Below are 14,366 nucleotides of genomic sequence, written 5' to 3' on the forward strand. Positions count from 1 at the left end.
CCTCCACTTTGGGGGGAGTGTTGAGACTAGGAATGCCGAGGTCTAGAGGGGAGACGTTTTCTATCATATTCTCAGAGGATCTGGCATCTAGGAGCCAGCAGCCCAGGGCAAAGTTTTCTCTGCACTCAGTTCCTGCTTCCTGGCGTCTAAAAGCAAAGAGAAACACAGCATCTGTAGGCAAAAGGCGCTGAGCCAGGCAGTGGAGGACATACAAGGTAGCAGTGACCCCCTCTTGAGGGCAGGCTGACCCTTGACTCTGGGGCTCAGTTTTCTCACCCATCAAGTGAGGGGCTGGCCTGAGTCCTGACTCTCCCAGCGCTTGCATTCTCTGCAGGGTCTGCCTTCACTCTTTCCTCTGCCCCGACACTCCAGACCTCCCCCTCCCAATGGTGAAGGCCTCTGAGCCCCAAGGCCCAGGCAGACAGCCATGTGCTTTCTTCCTCAGTCCAAGACTTACTGGCTCACCCAACAGCAGTTTTTACCAGCATGGCTAATCTCCTGGTTCAGACAAGACTGGAGGGGGGACAGCCACACATGAGCAGCAGAAGTGACAGCTGACAGGCTGACATGAACCTAAGAGGTAGAGAAATAATTAGTCCCAGAACCATTTCACCACATGATACAAAAATGGAGGTTTTACAACAATGACTTTAAGCCAAGTAGAGGTTAAATCACATTCACAATCTCACAGCCAAACAGAAAGGAAGTATATATTTAAAAAATAAACAAAACTTAGGTCATAAAAATGCAAGAACAGAAAGAGAGAGAGATTAAGATAAAAAGCCATGGTGCTTGAAGAAAAATGTTTCCGTTTTGATATATTTGCGAATGATAGATACATTTGAACATCTATTGCCCAAGAAGGCTAGAGTGATGACGTTCTTACCTAGAACTTATCTAGAGGGGGACAACTTTGAAAGACAGTCTCTTAGATAGACTTAGTAGTTTACAGCTCTCAAATTGCTTTCACCTAAATGACTGTATTTGATTCTCAAAACTACCCTAAGACGAGAACTGCCAACTGCATTTTTAAGCGAACTTTTCATTTCAGGTATAATGGACAAATAGAAAAGGGAACAAATCACGAGTGTATAACTCAGTAAATCTCCAGAAAGTGAATCGACCTATGTAACTAGCATCCAGATCTAAAGCAGACCATAACCAGGGGCCCCTCATGCCCTTCTCCACCCCACCTTTCACAAGGAAACACTATCCTGTCAACTAACACCAGAGTTTTGTCAACTGCATTGTTTTTGAAGAGGAAACTTCTTTTAGAGGAGTAAAGTGACTTAGAAAAGTCAGGGCTAGTGGGTGGTGGAAGCAGCAGGGCTGAGAGGCAGGGACACTGCCCCTAGTTCCAGTGGAGTGTGAAGGGGCCATAACTGGGCTGCAGGTGGAGGAAGGTGGCGAGTAGCAAAAAAGCAGGAGAGGTTGGAGAGACCTGGCACAGGCCAGCAGATACCCAAGAGCTGATGGAATGGAACAGAAGATGCAGCCAGGCAGGAACTGGAGGACTGGACCAGTTTCCCGATGCTCTGCACAGGGATCCTTGAGTAAATCCCGAGTATCTCCTCTCTGGCCATTTCCCCACACTGTCTCCCCCTCTCTGGCTAGTTTTGGACTTGAGGCCTAGCGATTGTAGGTGGTGGGAGTAGGGGGGTTAGGGCAGTTCAGCGTGCAGGCAACATGCAGCTTGCTGGTACTGTGGAAAAATCATGAAGGGAGCAAAGCTGCTGCGTTTGGGGAGAACTATGTCAGAACGCAGCCCTAAACCGGGGGTGGGCAAGGCGTTTCTTGAGCTAAGCCTCCACTACTTGATCATGGCCAAGTCGCTTTAACTCTTTGAGCCTCACCCTCTGCATCATTACCTAAGGATGTTAACTTTGGCACAGGCGTTTTGGGGGATCAAATAAGATAATGGATGTTGAACACCCCCTTGTCGACTTGTAAAATGCTATTTAGATGAAAGGCTTTACGGATACCAAACATGAATCAGACTTCCAGACAGAGTGAGATGTTATTAGTCTGTTCTTGAACATTTTCTACCTGTCTCTTTTACACACACACACACACACACACACACACACACACACACACACCCCGCAAGTGTCAGGGAGGGGACTTGAGAATTAATAGCAGGTTATAGACAGGCTGGCACTATGAAGGTAATGGCCATGCCAGAGGAGTGAGGCCTCAGTCCCTAAACCTGAAGAGCCCAGCCTGAGTTTAGGCCCTCACCAGCCCGTCCCATTACTCTTGAGAAAACCGCTCCCTCCAAGACCAGAATGTTCTGACCCTTGTTCTATCAGCTACCAACCCCTGCTTTGGGCTGGAGGCTGCACGCACTGCCGGCTAGCCCCTCCATTCTGGGGAGACCCTAACCCCACGGCCTGTGGTGGGTAGCGGGTGAAGAATGAGGAACAGGCAGGCAAGGGGAAGGCAGCCGGGCCACTACTGTTTCTGACTTGGGTCCGTCCTTGTTGCCCTGGGGAGGAGCCCTGCCTTGGTCAAGAAGAGAAGCCAGGCTACTAAGCGGGAGACTGAGAGCTTCGGGCAGATGCGGGGCCTCAGCAGTCAGAATGGGGCTGAGACTTCGAAGGGCTCCCAGACGGGGCGCAGCCCTCACGCACGGGGATGCCGGCGTCCGAAACCTCCCCTCGCCCACAGCACTGCTCACTCGCGGGGAGTGAGCCACCGGTCCGCGCTTCAGCTTCTTTGGGTTCCCGACAGGGGACAGGACTCCGGCACCTCGGCGCCCGTCTGGACCGCCGAGAGAAAGCACGAGAGCGAAGTCAGACGCAGCCCCCGGCAGAAGCGGCGGGGCGCACGGAGTCTGAGATCCGGGTACTGCGGCCGGCCGCCCTCCCCCACAGCCGCCAGAGCCTGTCTCTCGCTTCCGGCGAGGCTGACAGTTGGGGCGCCGCCGGGTGTGGGGCCGAGGCGGCGGGAGTGTGGTTATCTGCGCACAGCTCCTCTTGCCCCCGCCCCGCCCCCCGCAACTGTTTCCATTCTCGCCGAGCAGCCACGTCCGGGTCAGACACGCAGGACGGCGGCTGGGGATTTCCAAGGGACTTTCTGAGAAAGCCAGTGAAAGTTGGGTGTCGGCTGCGTGGCCCCGGCACTCTTGCTAACTAACACCCACGTCTTCCCTCCAGGACGTAAACTCTAGCCTGGTGGGGTTGTTTCCCAAGGCTTCTTTCAGACTGAAACTGAACGACAGAAACCGCCACCCCTGGAGCTCAGCGTGCTGGGCTGGGAAAGTCCTGGAAAAGCTCAGTTGGGATTGGGGTTAACAGACCGCTCCCCGAGCTTGAAGGCATCAGAGAACGGTTCTGGTTTGACAGGACCCGTGAGTGGTGACATGAGCGCCTGGGCCAGTCCCAGCCTCCTCCCCTGGGCCTGGGAGTGTCACCGGAGAAGCAGCATCTCTCCCTCCTTCCCACACCGTCCAGGTCACACTGACTCACTAGCAACACCAGGCGGCTAAGACGCCAAGCCCCAGCGCAGGCACCCCTACCCCGAGTCAGAGCTCCGCCCGCGCCCGTTCCAGGCACTTCCCCCACTATTTGGGTGAATTGTGTACATGCTGCATATACTAAAGAATGACTGAAAAAGGAGAGCAAATGAGTTTTACCTTTTATAAAACTTAAGTTACAGAATTTTCACATTGCTTTATTTTTATAATCACAAAAATCCTGAGGTCAACAGGATGTAATCACTTTTGTTTTGCAGATGGGAAACAAGAAAGTTAGGGAAATAAAAATGAGGACACTTAATATGATTTTCTGTGGAAATTTAAGTAAATGAGAATTTATGGTAAATATTTAATTCCAAAACAAATAACTCACCTTGGCCAATACCATGACATCACTCAAGGCCCTCTTACTAGGCCAGAGAGACAAGGAGAGGCATGAACTAGCCAGACCAAGACCCAGCAGCAACCTGAGGGTCTCCAGTTAAGGGAACTCAGGAAAGTAGGGGGGGGGGTCATGGGCGTCACTGGTGGGCCTAAGGTATAGGTAGGACAGAAAAAAGAAGAAAACAAAGAAGGAAAGAAAGGTTTTAAACATGGTCAAGGGCAAGTAATACAAAGAAGCCTCAGGATTTCTTCAAGGGACACCTGTTGTGCCAGGTCTAGAGGGCAGAAGGCTGCAACCACCAGACACCAGGACTACCAGGCTGACGGGGTTGCCTAGACTCAGGACAGCAGACCTCTGAGACCCAGGGAAGCTCACTAGAAAGGCTACAATCCCGGAGGCTCAGAGACAGATAACGAGGAGCAGAAGGGCCTCTGCTGCTCTGGGAAGATGCTTACTGGGCAACGAGTTCTTACCGTGCCCAGTTAAGACAAAGGAAGAGGGAGGCAAGGCATCTGTTATGGGCTTAAGGGCATTCCTAGGGGTTCACGTTTTCTGGCATCTGACCTAGAGTCCTGCCCATGCGCAAGGGCGCAGCCCCAGGCTGTGCACAGGAAAGGCCAGCATCCTACTCCCCGCTGAAGTCAGTCTCCGCTCATCCACCAACCCAAACCACTCCCACCCCACAGCAGCCCAGAGAAGGTAAAATGGCCCAGGGACACGTGATGCTCTCTCAACGGTCTGCTGAATCTCAGAATCGGAGGGCGGCACGTATTTGAAGTTCTGCCCATTTAGTTTCACAACAAAAAGTAAGCAGAGGCAGAGACGAGGAGCAAAGACGCTGGCGGCCGTGCATCTTGCTAGGTCTTTATGGCTGTGTCTCTGGATTTGTAGGCCACTCCTCGACTCTTCAGCTCCCGCACGATTCCTGCAGCAGGAAGAGAAACAGCTCTGTAAGGGAAGAAGACTCCAGAAGATAAGAAAGGTCCCTCGGGTACCACTTGGTGAGGGGAAGGGGTGGCGTGCTCTAAGCAAACTGCTCATCAACCGAACTGCATGGTCGGCTTGTCACCCTTGAAGATCCAGGCAAGTGCTTGGCAATGACTTGGTAAGAATGAGAAGAAAAAGAGAGACACATTGTAGTCATCAAAAGCAAGGGTTCTGGGGCTTCCCTGGTGGCGCAGTGGTTGAGAGTCCGCCTGCCGATGCAGGGGACACAGGTTCGTGCCCTGGTCCGGGAAGATCCCACATGCCGCGGAGCGGCTGGGCCCGTGAGCCATGGCCGCTGAGCCTGCGCCTCCGGAGCCTGTGCTCCGCAACGGGAGAGGCCACAACAGTGAGAGGCCCGCGTACCGCAAAAAAAAAAAAAAAAAAAAAAAAGCAAGGGTTCTGGAGCCAGGATGCCTGGGTCCCCAAATTCTGGCTCGTTACTTACTAGCTGGGTGACCTTGGACAAGTTATTTAGCCTCTCTGAGATTTGCTTTCCCTCACAGAGTTGTGAGGACTGGCATTAATTCACATAAGAAACTTCCATAGAGCTTGACACAGTAAATGAACATTGGCCGTTACTATGATTATTATTACCTTGGGGCAGGCGACCAGTAACTGACACTGCATATACACCTGGCTTAAAGTTACCTGAAAGAGAAGAAAAGACACTGCAGTTTAACAGTGAGTTACAACTAAAGACCAAATGGAAGCTTAAGCTAAAAATGAAAGAAATGCCGCCAACTCCCAGAGAAGAGCAATCACTTCTTTTGGCTCTACGTGTTAAATGACAGGACACAGGACACTTTCCTTGGCTTTCCTCCAACCCCATCGTTCTCACTCTGGGGCCACCTACCCGCTGACTGAAGACTCCCCCACCCGCACCCTGGCCCTGACAACACAACCAGGCCAGGATAAAGAGAAAGGGAGACACTTACTGACTCGCTGCCACTTGGAGACCCAGCTGTCCTCTGGACTCATCATTGCAATGATTCTAGAAAAGGGGAAAGAAACAGAGAGTCAGCCTGAGTTGCCTCTACTAGAGAACAGAGACCAAGGGAACTGCCCGCCCCACGCCCCGCCCCTCTACTCTGTTCCCAGCCAGCACAACAGTTCTGGGAGAGGAAACCTAGGAAAAAGCCAAGTATTGAGTTTCTACCAGAAAGCAGGGGAAACGAAGTTCTAGTGCTGGGAAGGGACTGACTCAGAGCTAGTACTGACAAAGGGCCTTTGCACTTATGTCCCTGGCCCACCAATCACAGGTCAGTCATCATCCCCCAAAGACTGTCTCGCCATGCTCAAAAGCATCCTTGGCCTACCGATTCCCTGGGAAATGGGACAGCTTTTGAGGTAGATGGCATTACTGATTACAACCAACACAACCACTGAGGGCTGGAGCCTAGTGCAAAGGGGAGGGTGAGTCAAAACAATGGGTCCTCTTACTAGAAACAAGTTAGACTTAAGCAAGCTCTGCCTTTAATGAGCGGTACAGCCTGACACACGTATGGAGACCTCCCTCAGAATTTCATCAGTAAGATGAAACTGGAAGGTTGAGCTAATACATGAAAAACCCTAGCACAGAGTAGGTGCTAAGTAAACATTAGCTCTCCTTTATTATCCTAATCATTCTTCTCAGGGTAGCTCTAATCCCAGAGCACAGGCAACAGAGGCTACAAGGGCCAGAAGCCTGCTACTGAGCATGACAGGTAAGCTTCAGGTGCTTTCAGAAGCTACAGAGGTCACTATACCCCAATTTCAAAACAAAAAACAAAAAAGAAGAAGCTACAGAGGTCACTTTTGTCATTCCCCCATTCGATCAAATACTTACTGATTGCCTCCTGTGACAGATCTGTACCAGGCACTGGTATTTGTTGACTGCCTCCTCGGTATCCATTCCCCCTTCTCTTGGTAGCAATCCTGGATTCTTATTTGGGAAGCCTCCCTCCCCATCCAAATCCTACATTCTCAGCTATATGCTTTGAGTGGAACTGACCCCACCTCCAGGGGTGGCAGGTAGGGTAATACTTGCCCTGGCCCGGCAGACCAGTCTGGGGTAGGCACGTATGCAGGCTGTTCTTCTGACCAAAAGTATATTCTCCTCTGTCCTTCACAATCTATCCTTCCAGCCTTACAGTGTCTGTTATCCAACCTTATGATTTAACCTAAACAGAATTCCCACCATTCTCCAAACATACCCTGGTTTTCCGACCCCATACCTTTGCTCAGGTCAGTCCCTTTGTTTAGAATGCTTTTTCTACCTTTCTCTCATCTCAACCTCCTCAAAAATCCTGTACTTCTTTCCTTAATTAAGAGCCTGACTCATATGCTATCTCCTCCACTTCTGGCTGAGTTCATCAAGCCCTCCTCTGATCTCCTTTAGCCTTTGATATACTCACTCTTCAAATCCTAATATGCACCAGAATACATAAATAACTCCTACAACTCAACAACAAAAAACAAAAAACCTCATTCAAAAATGGGCAAAAAACTCTACTTGCTCAGTTCTCATCAACTCAACTCTTAAGGAACTCGAAAACAATGACAGCTTAACCTGGACACGTGCACCTATTATGCCCAGACTCTGATAAATGGTCATAACCTTTTGTTTTTTAATTGAACATAGCATGCTTCAGAACTCTCTGACAATCCTTTAGTAAGACACTAACAATATCAGAGTTGTCACTTAATGTAAAACCCAGAACCGTAGCCCAAAGATGGGAGTCCTCAGACACTTCTTGCTTAGAAGCTGTAGTTATTTCCAAGTTTTTATAACTGAATTATATTTGAAGAGACTTTTTTCCAAAGAAGATATACAAATGGCCAATAAGCACATGAAAAGATGCTCAACATCACTAATCATTAAGGAAATGCAAATCAAAACCATAAGATACCACTTCACACCCAACAGGGCAGCTATTATCAAAAACAAAACAAAAAACAGAAAGTCACAAGTGCTGACAAGGATGTGGCAAAACTGGAACCCTTGTACTCTGCTGGTGGGAATGTAAAATGCTGCTGCTATAGAAAACAGTATCGCAGTTCCTCAAAATGTTAAACAGAGAATAATCCAGCAACTCCACTTCTGGATATATACCCCAAAGAAGTGAAAGCAGGGACCTGAACAGGTATTTGTAAAGCCATGTTCATGGTAGCATTATTCCTAACAGCCAAAAGGTAGAAGCAATCCACGTGTCCATCAATAGGTGCACAGATAAATAAAATTTGGTATATACATAAAATGGGATATTATTAAGCTTAAAAAGGAAATTCTGACACATGCTATAATATGGATAAACCTTGAAGACATTATGCTACGTGAAATGAACCAATCACAAAAGGACAAATATTGTAAGATTCCAGTTACAGGAAGTACCCAGACTAATCAAATTCACAGGGAAAGTAAAATGGTAGTTGCCAGGGGCTGCAGGGAGGAGGAAATGAGAAGATGAAAAATGTTCTGGAGGGGGCTTCCCTGGTGGCGCAGTGGTTGAGAGTCCGCCTGCCGATGCAGGGGACACGGGTTCATGCCCCGGTCCGGGAAGATCCCACATGCCGCGGAGCGGCTGGGCCCGTGAACCATGGCCACTGAGCCTGCGTGTCCGGAGCCTGTGCTCCGCGATGGGAGAGGCCACAACAGTGAGAGGCCCGTGTACTGAAAAAAAAAAAAAAAAAGAAAAATGTTCTGGAGGGACTTCTCTGGCGGTCCAGTGGTTAACACTCCATGCTACCAATGCAGGGGGGGCGAGTTTGATCCCTAGCGGGGGAACTAAGATCCCACATGCCGTGTGGCAAAAAAAAAAAAAAAAAAAAGTTCTGGAGATAGATGGTGGTAATAGTTGCATAAAAATATGAATATATTTAATGCCGTTGAATGAATTCTACACTTAAAAATGGCAAAAAGTTTTTATGTATATTTTACCAGATTTTAAACAAAAAAACCAAAACCGTAACATGCAAAACTTTACACTGTGTCTCTCTTACTTGTAAGTATCTCATCGTGTAACTCTTGCCATCTCTCACAGCAGCCACAGATGGGAGTCCATTCATTTGTTAGCACTGGATGGTAACAGTGCTAACAAATGAAAGAACTGGAGTATCTGAGTGTGCACATGAATGTGTACATATGTACGAAGTAAAGGTTCCATGACAACATCTGTTTTGCTCAATCCTTTACTCTTCCTTAAAGGCAAACAAAGGAGGAATGAAGTTGGCCCACCTTGAAGGAACTTTAGCATGCACTGGTTTGGGCCCAGTTTGCATGTAGACCCTTAATTGGCCTAGAAACCAAAAGAAACTTAACCCCCAAAGAATACTGCCCTCTGGCTCCTCCCTTGGGGAAGGAAAATTGAGACCTAGCCACTCACACTTCTCTCATTCCCCTTCCCCCCACTGGGCAATCTCACCAAGGGAAAACTTTTCTCTTAGGGCCTCTTAGAGATATCTAAAAGCATCAGCTTTGGGGCCAAAATTTACCCTTCATTTTCAAAAAGGATCTTCATACATTCAACAAATGTGTATTAAGTATCCATCACCTTCCAGGCCCTATGCCAGGTCATGGTGCATGACATAAACAGCCCCTATCAGCAATGAGCTAACAGTCTAGTGAAGACCTGTCCAGTGGAAACATAATGAAAGCCATGCAAGTCATTTTTAAAATTTTCTGTAGCCATGTTAAAGGAGTAAAGACAAAAGGTGAAATTAACTTCAATAATATATTTCACTTAACCCAACATATTCAAAGTATTATTATTATGGCATGTGATTAAAACAAGAAAAATCAAGATATTTTACATTCTTTTTCCTTGTGCTGAGTCTTTGAAATCCAGTGTACACATTACAGGTAAAGCATATCTCAATTTGGACTAGCAACATTTCAGGTACTCAATGCCACACATGGCTAGTGGCTACTGTACTGGACAGCACAGGACTAGTGTGTCTCAGAATAACTTTGAGACCAACTAGGATTAGGGTCTCAAGAGTCTGTCACATTTACTTGGTGGGATGCGGGTAATGTAAAAGAATGAATGCAGCAATCTAAAGGGCTTACCCATCAAAGGAAGAGCTGGTGCAGTCATATACCATCTCTCGGTTACCCTTCATCTGAAGGTATGCATCACAATTGTCACAGCCATCATATTCAAACTGGTCTATAGTCTGGGAGGGGAAAAAAAGGAGAGAGGTGAGCACAAACACGGCGAAAAGAAAAAACAGCTTTCCCCATACTTTCACCTGGTCAAGTACAAGGCTCCCTATGTTAGTTCGGTCTCATCAGGTCCCCCACCCACCATTCCTACAGCCCCTTTCCTAAGTTCCACTCTCACAATCCTTCTTCTCTTGTTCCCAACTGCGTTTTACCTATTCCTTTCCCTGAATCTCCGTGGGGTCAGGCACCTTCTCCGACTACTCCCTCAGCTGCAGATCCCCACCTTCCTCCAACTCCTAATGTCCTTCGGCTCCAACAGAAGTTCACTGAACGTCTGTAAAGGATCAGGCCTGTGCTGAGAGCTGAAGTTGCAAAGGCATGTGAGAACGTCCATGCCCACGGCTGCAAGATTTGCCTGCGTTCCTACCGACTTAAACGATGGCCTCCTGCTGCTTCCCACGTCCCCCTGCCACCCCCCTCGGTCCTGGACCTGACTTCTCTCTTCACTGTTCCTGTAGCCCTGTTCCACCCACTTTCCCCCAGCTTGGTCCCCCATCGCCCGTACAACCAGGTTCCCCACAGACACCTTGACCAGCGAACACAGCAAACAAGCCCGCAGATGCCGCAGGTCTTTCGGCACCGTCTCCAGGGCCATCTTCTCCCACGGAAGAACAGCGAAGGAAGGAGCCACAACCTTCCCTCGCAGGAAGTAAATAGCAAACTACCCAGAATGCCCGCACTTCCGGTTTCCAAGACTTCCTCTTCCGGCGTGGGAGGCCGCCGGCCCCGCCCCTCCACCCGCCTTAGGAGATGGTTTCTCCCGCCAGGAGGCGGGGCCGGCCGGGAGTCACCTGGGCCGGCGCGCACCCCCGCCACCTGGGCCGGCGCGAGGGCGAGGCCTGGCAGCCTTTGGGCCTGTGGGCGGGGCCCGTGGGGGAGGTGCGGCGCGGTTGGCGCCTGCGCGCGCGCCGCGACCCGGGCGGAATCGCGGCGCTCGGACCATTTGATCTAGGCCGCTGGCACCGGGCCGCCGGTCCCCTGGAGGATCCTGGATGACAGCGGAGATTCTTTTCTGTCTTCCCGTCTTAAAAGCGCAGGGCCAGCGAATCCACTGCCTCCCTGTGGATTATCTCTGCAGAGACGAGAAGAAATCCAGGGACCGCCCCCCTCCTTCCTAACAGGGAGGGAGCGTGATTGGGTTTCCATTTGCGTCCACAGAAACGGTGGCCGGTGAGCAGACGGCCGAAAAAAATGCATATTTAATTATTTCTAACAGCTCTTTATGTACGTTTCCACGTTCCAGCTGATAATTTACGCTTTGTGCAGCTTTTAGCATTTAGATACAGTTCCTTTACTTAAGATCATCTGTGGGAGATTTGTGTCTTTTTTTTTTTTAAATTTCACCCTATGGGGGCTTCCCTGGTGGCGCAGTGGTTGAGAGTCCGCCTGCCGATGCAGGGGACACGGGTTCGTGCCCCGGTCCGGGAGGATCCCACATGCCGCGGAGCGGCTGGGCCCGTGAGCCATGGCCGCTGAGCCTGTGCGTCCGGAGCCTATGCTCCGCAACGGGAGGGGCCACAGCGGTGAGAGGCCCGCGTACAGCAAAAAAAAAAAAAAAAAAAAAAATTCACCCTATGAGATGCTAAATGCCTTTCTCTCTGGTTCAGAACTGGGCGCCAGACAACGACCGCCTTTAACATACCTTTCCTGGAGAAGCAGAAGGGGAAAATGTGCTTTGTGAGGAGGAGAGCAAAGGCCTCTCCAGGCCCTGTGGAATTCTTCATACCTGCAATAGCACCACCTCTGTTGATCCTCACAGTAGTCCCGTGCGTAGGCTGAGGACAGTCATTTGTGTTTATCTGAATTGGAGCTTTGGGATATAAATAGTTTCAGGCCCTGCTGCTCTATCTTCCCAACCAGGCCTCCTAAATTGAAACTGAGCTTCTTCAAGACCGGTCTGCTGCTGGTGCCCGTCCCATGTCGTGCTCAGATGGGCTCTGGGACTGGGGTTAGGATGTTCTCTATCACTGCATACATTCTACCTTGGAACACAGTTCACTCTTGTCTCATGGGAGCTCTCCAACAACTCCGTGAAGTGGGCCCATTTCATGGGTGGGAAAAGGCACCAGGGTATTTGAGTATTTGTGTACCAGGGTCACAAAGTCACTGAAGCATTATAGAGTGTGAAGTAAACAGTACAATAATAGTACAGATAACACACTGAACCACAGTGAGAATCCAGTCATGCTTTCTCTTTCCCCGATCTCACTAAACCACGCTTTTAGGGGCCTACAAGCCAAGCCCACCACTCTACTCTGTCCTTTCATAAATCAGAGCCTAGCCTCTGCTATCAGGAATAATTTGTCTTTGCCCACGTAGAAGACAAAGTTGTTACCCTGAGTGACAGTCATGACAGAAGAAAACGACGAGACCAGATGGAATTTATGGATAAATATATTAGCAAATAAATACATTTCTCAACATAGTGCCTGATTCAAGCGTCTTTCTGTCTGTTCAGATATAAATACCCACGTGGGTGCCTAGGTGCTAGTTCCCCACTGACTTAGAGGGAAGAAGATTCCCAGGTGGGGTCCTGTGCCCACTTTGCTCCCACATTCACATTCCAAACGGGATAATGCCTGAGGGGCCAGCAATGGTCCAACTTCCCTGGGGTGCATGTCACCCTGAGGAGGCCCCTCAGCCCTTGCCCACTCGATACCAGCTGCCCAGGCCAGGCTTCCTGCTGCAACTCCACTCCTTCCTGTGTGTCTCTGGCCTGCATGGCTTATACTGGGAAGCCGGGCCTCTGGGCCGTCTAATCCCAAGGGCCCCATATTACCTCTCCTTTGTTCTCCAGTTCCCTATCCCTGGTCTGAGAGAAAACGCCCAGAGAAAACTTCCTTGTTCAGCTGTAATTTTGCCTTTTCTACCTTCATTCCTTCCTTCTTCTTCCTAAGTAAAGTCCAGCAGAAATCCTCTTCTCTCCGCCTACTTTGGGACTTTGAGATAGGAGGTCCCCAAGGAAGAGCTATTCCCTTCCCACTACCCTCACCCCTACCCCCAGGGGAACTGAGGCTGCTGGAGTGACAAGGGAGTTTGACGATCAGAGGCTTTCGACCCAGTTTCTTCAAGGTGCTGTACCACATCAGGGACAGAACTGCACACCCTGGCTTCCCCTCTGACTTAATATAGTGGATGTGACAAGTGCGGACAAGGAGGGACAAACATCCTCCCTTGTGCACCAGGGGAGGCCCTGCCTGGTGAAGCTGCAAAGCCCCCCTTTTCAGGGCTCATGGCTCACCTATGCTCCTGATCTTTTTGCAAAGAAGGAGAATGATAAGAACCAGGGTTGCCACTGATGCAGCAGCCTTACCAAGGAGGAGCCAAAGCCGGTGTGCAGGACTCTCCCAAGGAAGGAGGTGAGAAGGGTCATGCATTCAGCTGGACCCGTTTGCTGGTATGAACATGAGGCTTGGAATGAGGGAGACCTGCTGGGGCTGGGGAAGGAGCACCACCTTTATAACACCTATCTACCTATACCTAGCTTCCTGCTCTCAGAAAGTCCCAGCCTGCAGGGGAGCCGACCCACACAGGTGGCAGCTGTTTGCCTGGCTGGACACAGACTTGCTGCATTGCAGGTGCTTCTGCAGACAAGGTCTGGAGCCGGGAGCGGGAGACAACACCTCCTGCCGCCCACCATCACACTCCTGCCAGTGGTTCCAGGAAGGATGGCAAAGAAGAGGGGTGTTTTCTGAGGTCCTTTCTTTTCTCAGGAGGGCCCTGAGTCATCTGGCGAGCACTCTTGGTTGGAGCTCGGCCTGAACATCTCACACGGCCTGTTCACACAGCTCCTCGAGCTCCTCCTCTTCTGAGCCTGCATTTAGAGAGAGAGGAGGAAAGAGGTCACTGAGGGTCAGGCCAGTCTTCTGCTTGTTCCACCGGCAAGAGAGGATGGCTGGGAGGGAACTACAGAGAGGCAGGAGCAGGGAATGGGTCCAGAAGGGTGATCAGATTGAAAGCTGAGAGCGGCCCCCGTTGGGACACGGGGGAGAGAAAAATGAATCTAGAGAAAGAGATACATAGATAGCAACCAGTGTGTTACCCATACTTACTATTCATTCATTCGCCCAGTAAATATTTATTATGCACTTGTGGATCTGGCCTGCTACCATGTGCCAAACAGAAGACCAAGAAGACTAAGCAGGGACCTGACAACCTTGTAGGAGAAAAGGTGTGCACGTAAGTGGCAATTATGCCAATGGGGGCAGGACTGGGGTCGTAAGAGATGAATCACGGAAGGAGAAAGGTCATGTCCAAGTGGAGCATCAAGGAGGGCTTCCTGAAAGTGGGGATAAATGCACTGGTCCTGCAGGAATAGG

At 49.9% G+C, this 14,366-nt stretch overlaps 2 protein-coding genes across 2 annotated transcripts in view; both read right to left on the reverse strand.

Moving 5' to 3' along the window:
* Positions 1 to 3,624: 3,624 nt before the first annotated feature.
* On the reverse strand, positions 3,625 to 10,664 carry SUPT4H1 (SPT4 homolog, DSIF elongation factor subunit). The gene is made up of 5 exons (XM_029213234.1): positions 10,574 to 10,664; positions 9,892 to 9,998; positions 5,783 to 5,838; positions 5,442 to 5,495; positions 3,625 to 4,785 (listed from the first exon to the last, which is right to left on the reverse strand). Exons 1-5 carry the CDS (start codon positions 10,640 to 10,642, stop codon positions 4,718 to 4,720), a joined length of 354 nt encoding a protein of 117 aa, XP_029069067.1. The 5' UTR covers positions 10,643 to 10,664; the 3' UTR covers positions 3,625 to 4,717.
* A 1,759-nt stretch (positions 10,665 to 12,423) lies between these two features.
* Positions 12,424 to 14,366, reverse strand: part of RNF43 (ring finger protein 43) — a 60,318-nt gene continuing 58,375 nt past the window's right edge. Inside the window, exon 10 of the mRNA XM_029211482.1 lies at positions 12,424 to 13,861. Within this exon, the coding sequence (XP_029067315.1) occupies positions 13,815 to 13,861 (47 nt within the window). The 3' untranslated portion in view covers positions 12,424 to 13,814. The remainder of the gene's footprint in view (positions 13,862 to 14,366) is intronic.

The sequence above is a fragment of the Monodon monoceros genome, unplaced genomic scaffold (assembly GCF_005190385.1).
Source record: "Monodon monoceros isolate NGI ecotype Baffin Bay Population unplaced genomic scaffold, NGI_Narwhal_1 Super_Scaffold_9, whole genome shotgun sequence".
NCBI classification, from domain to species: Eukaryota; Metazoa; Chordata; class Mammalia; order Artiodactyla; family Monodontidae; genus Monodon; species Monodon monoceros.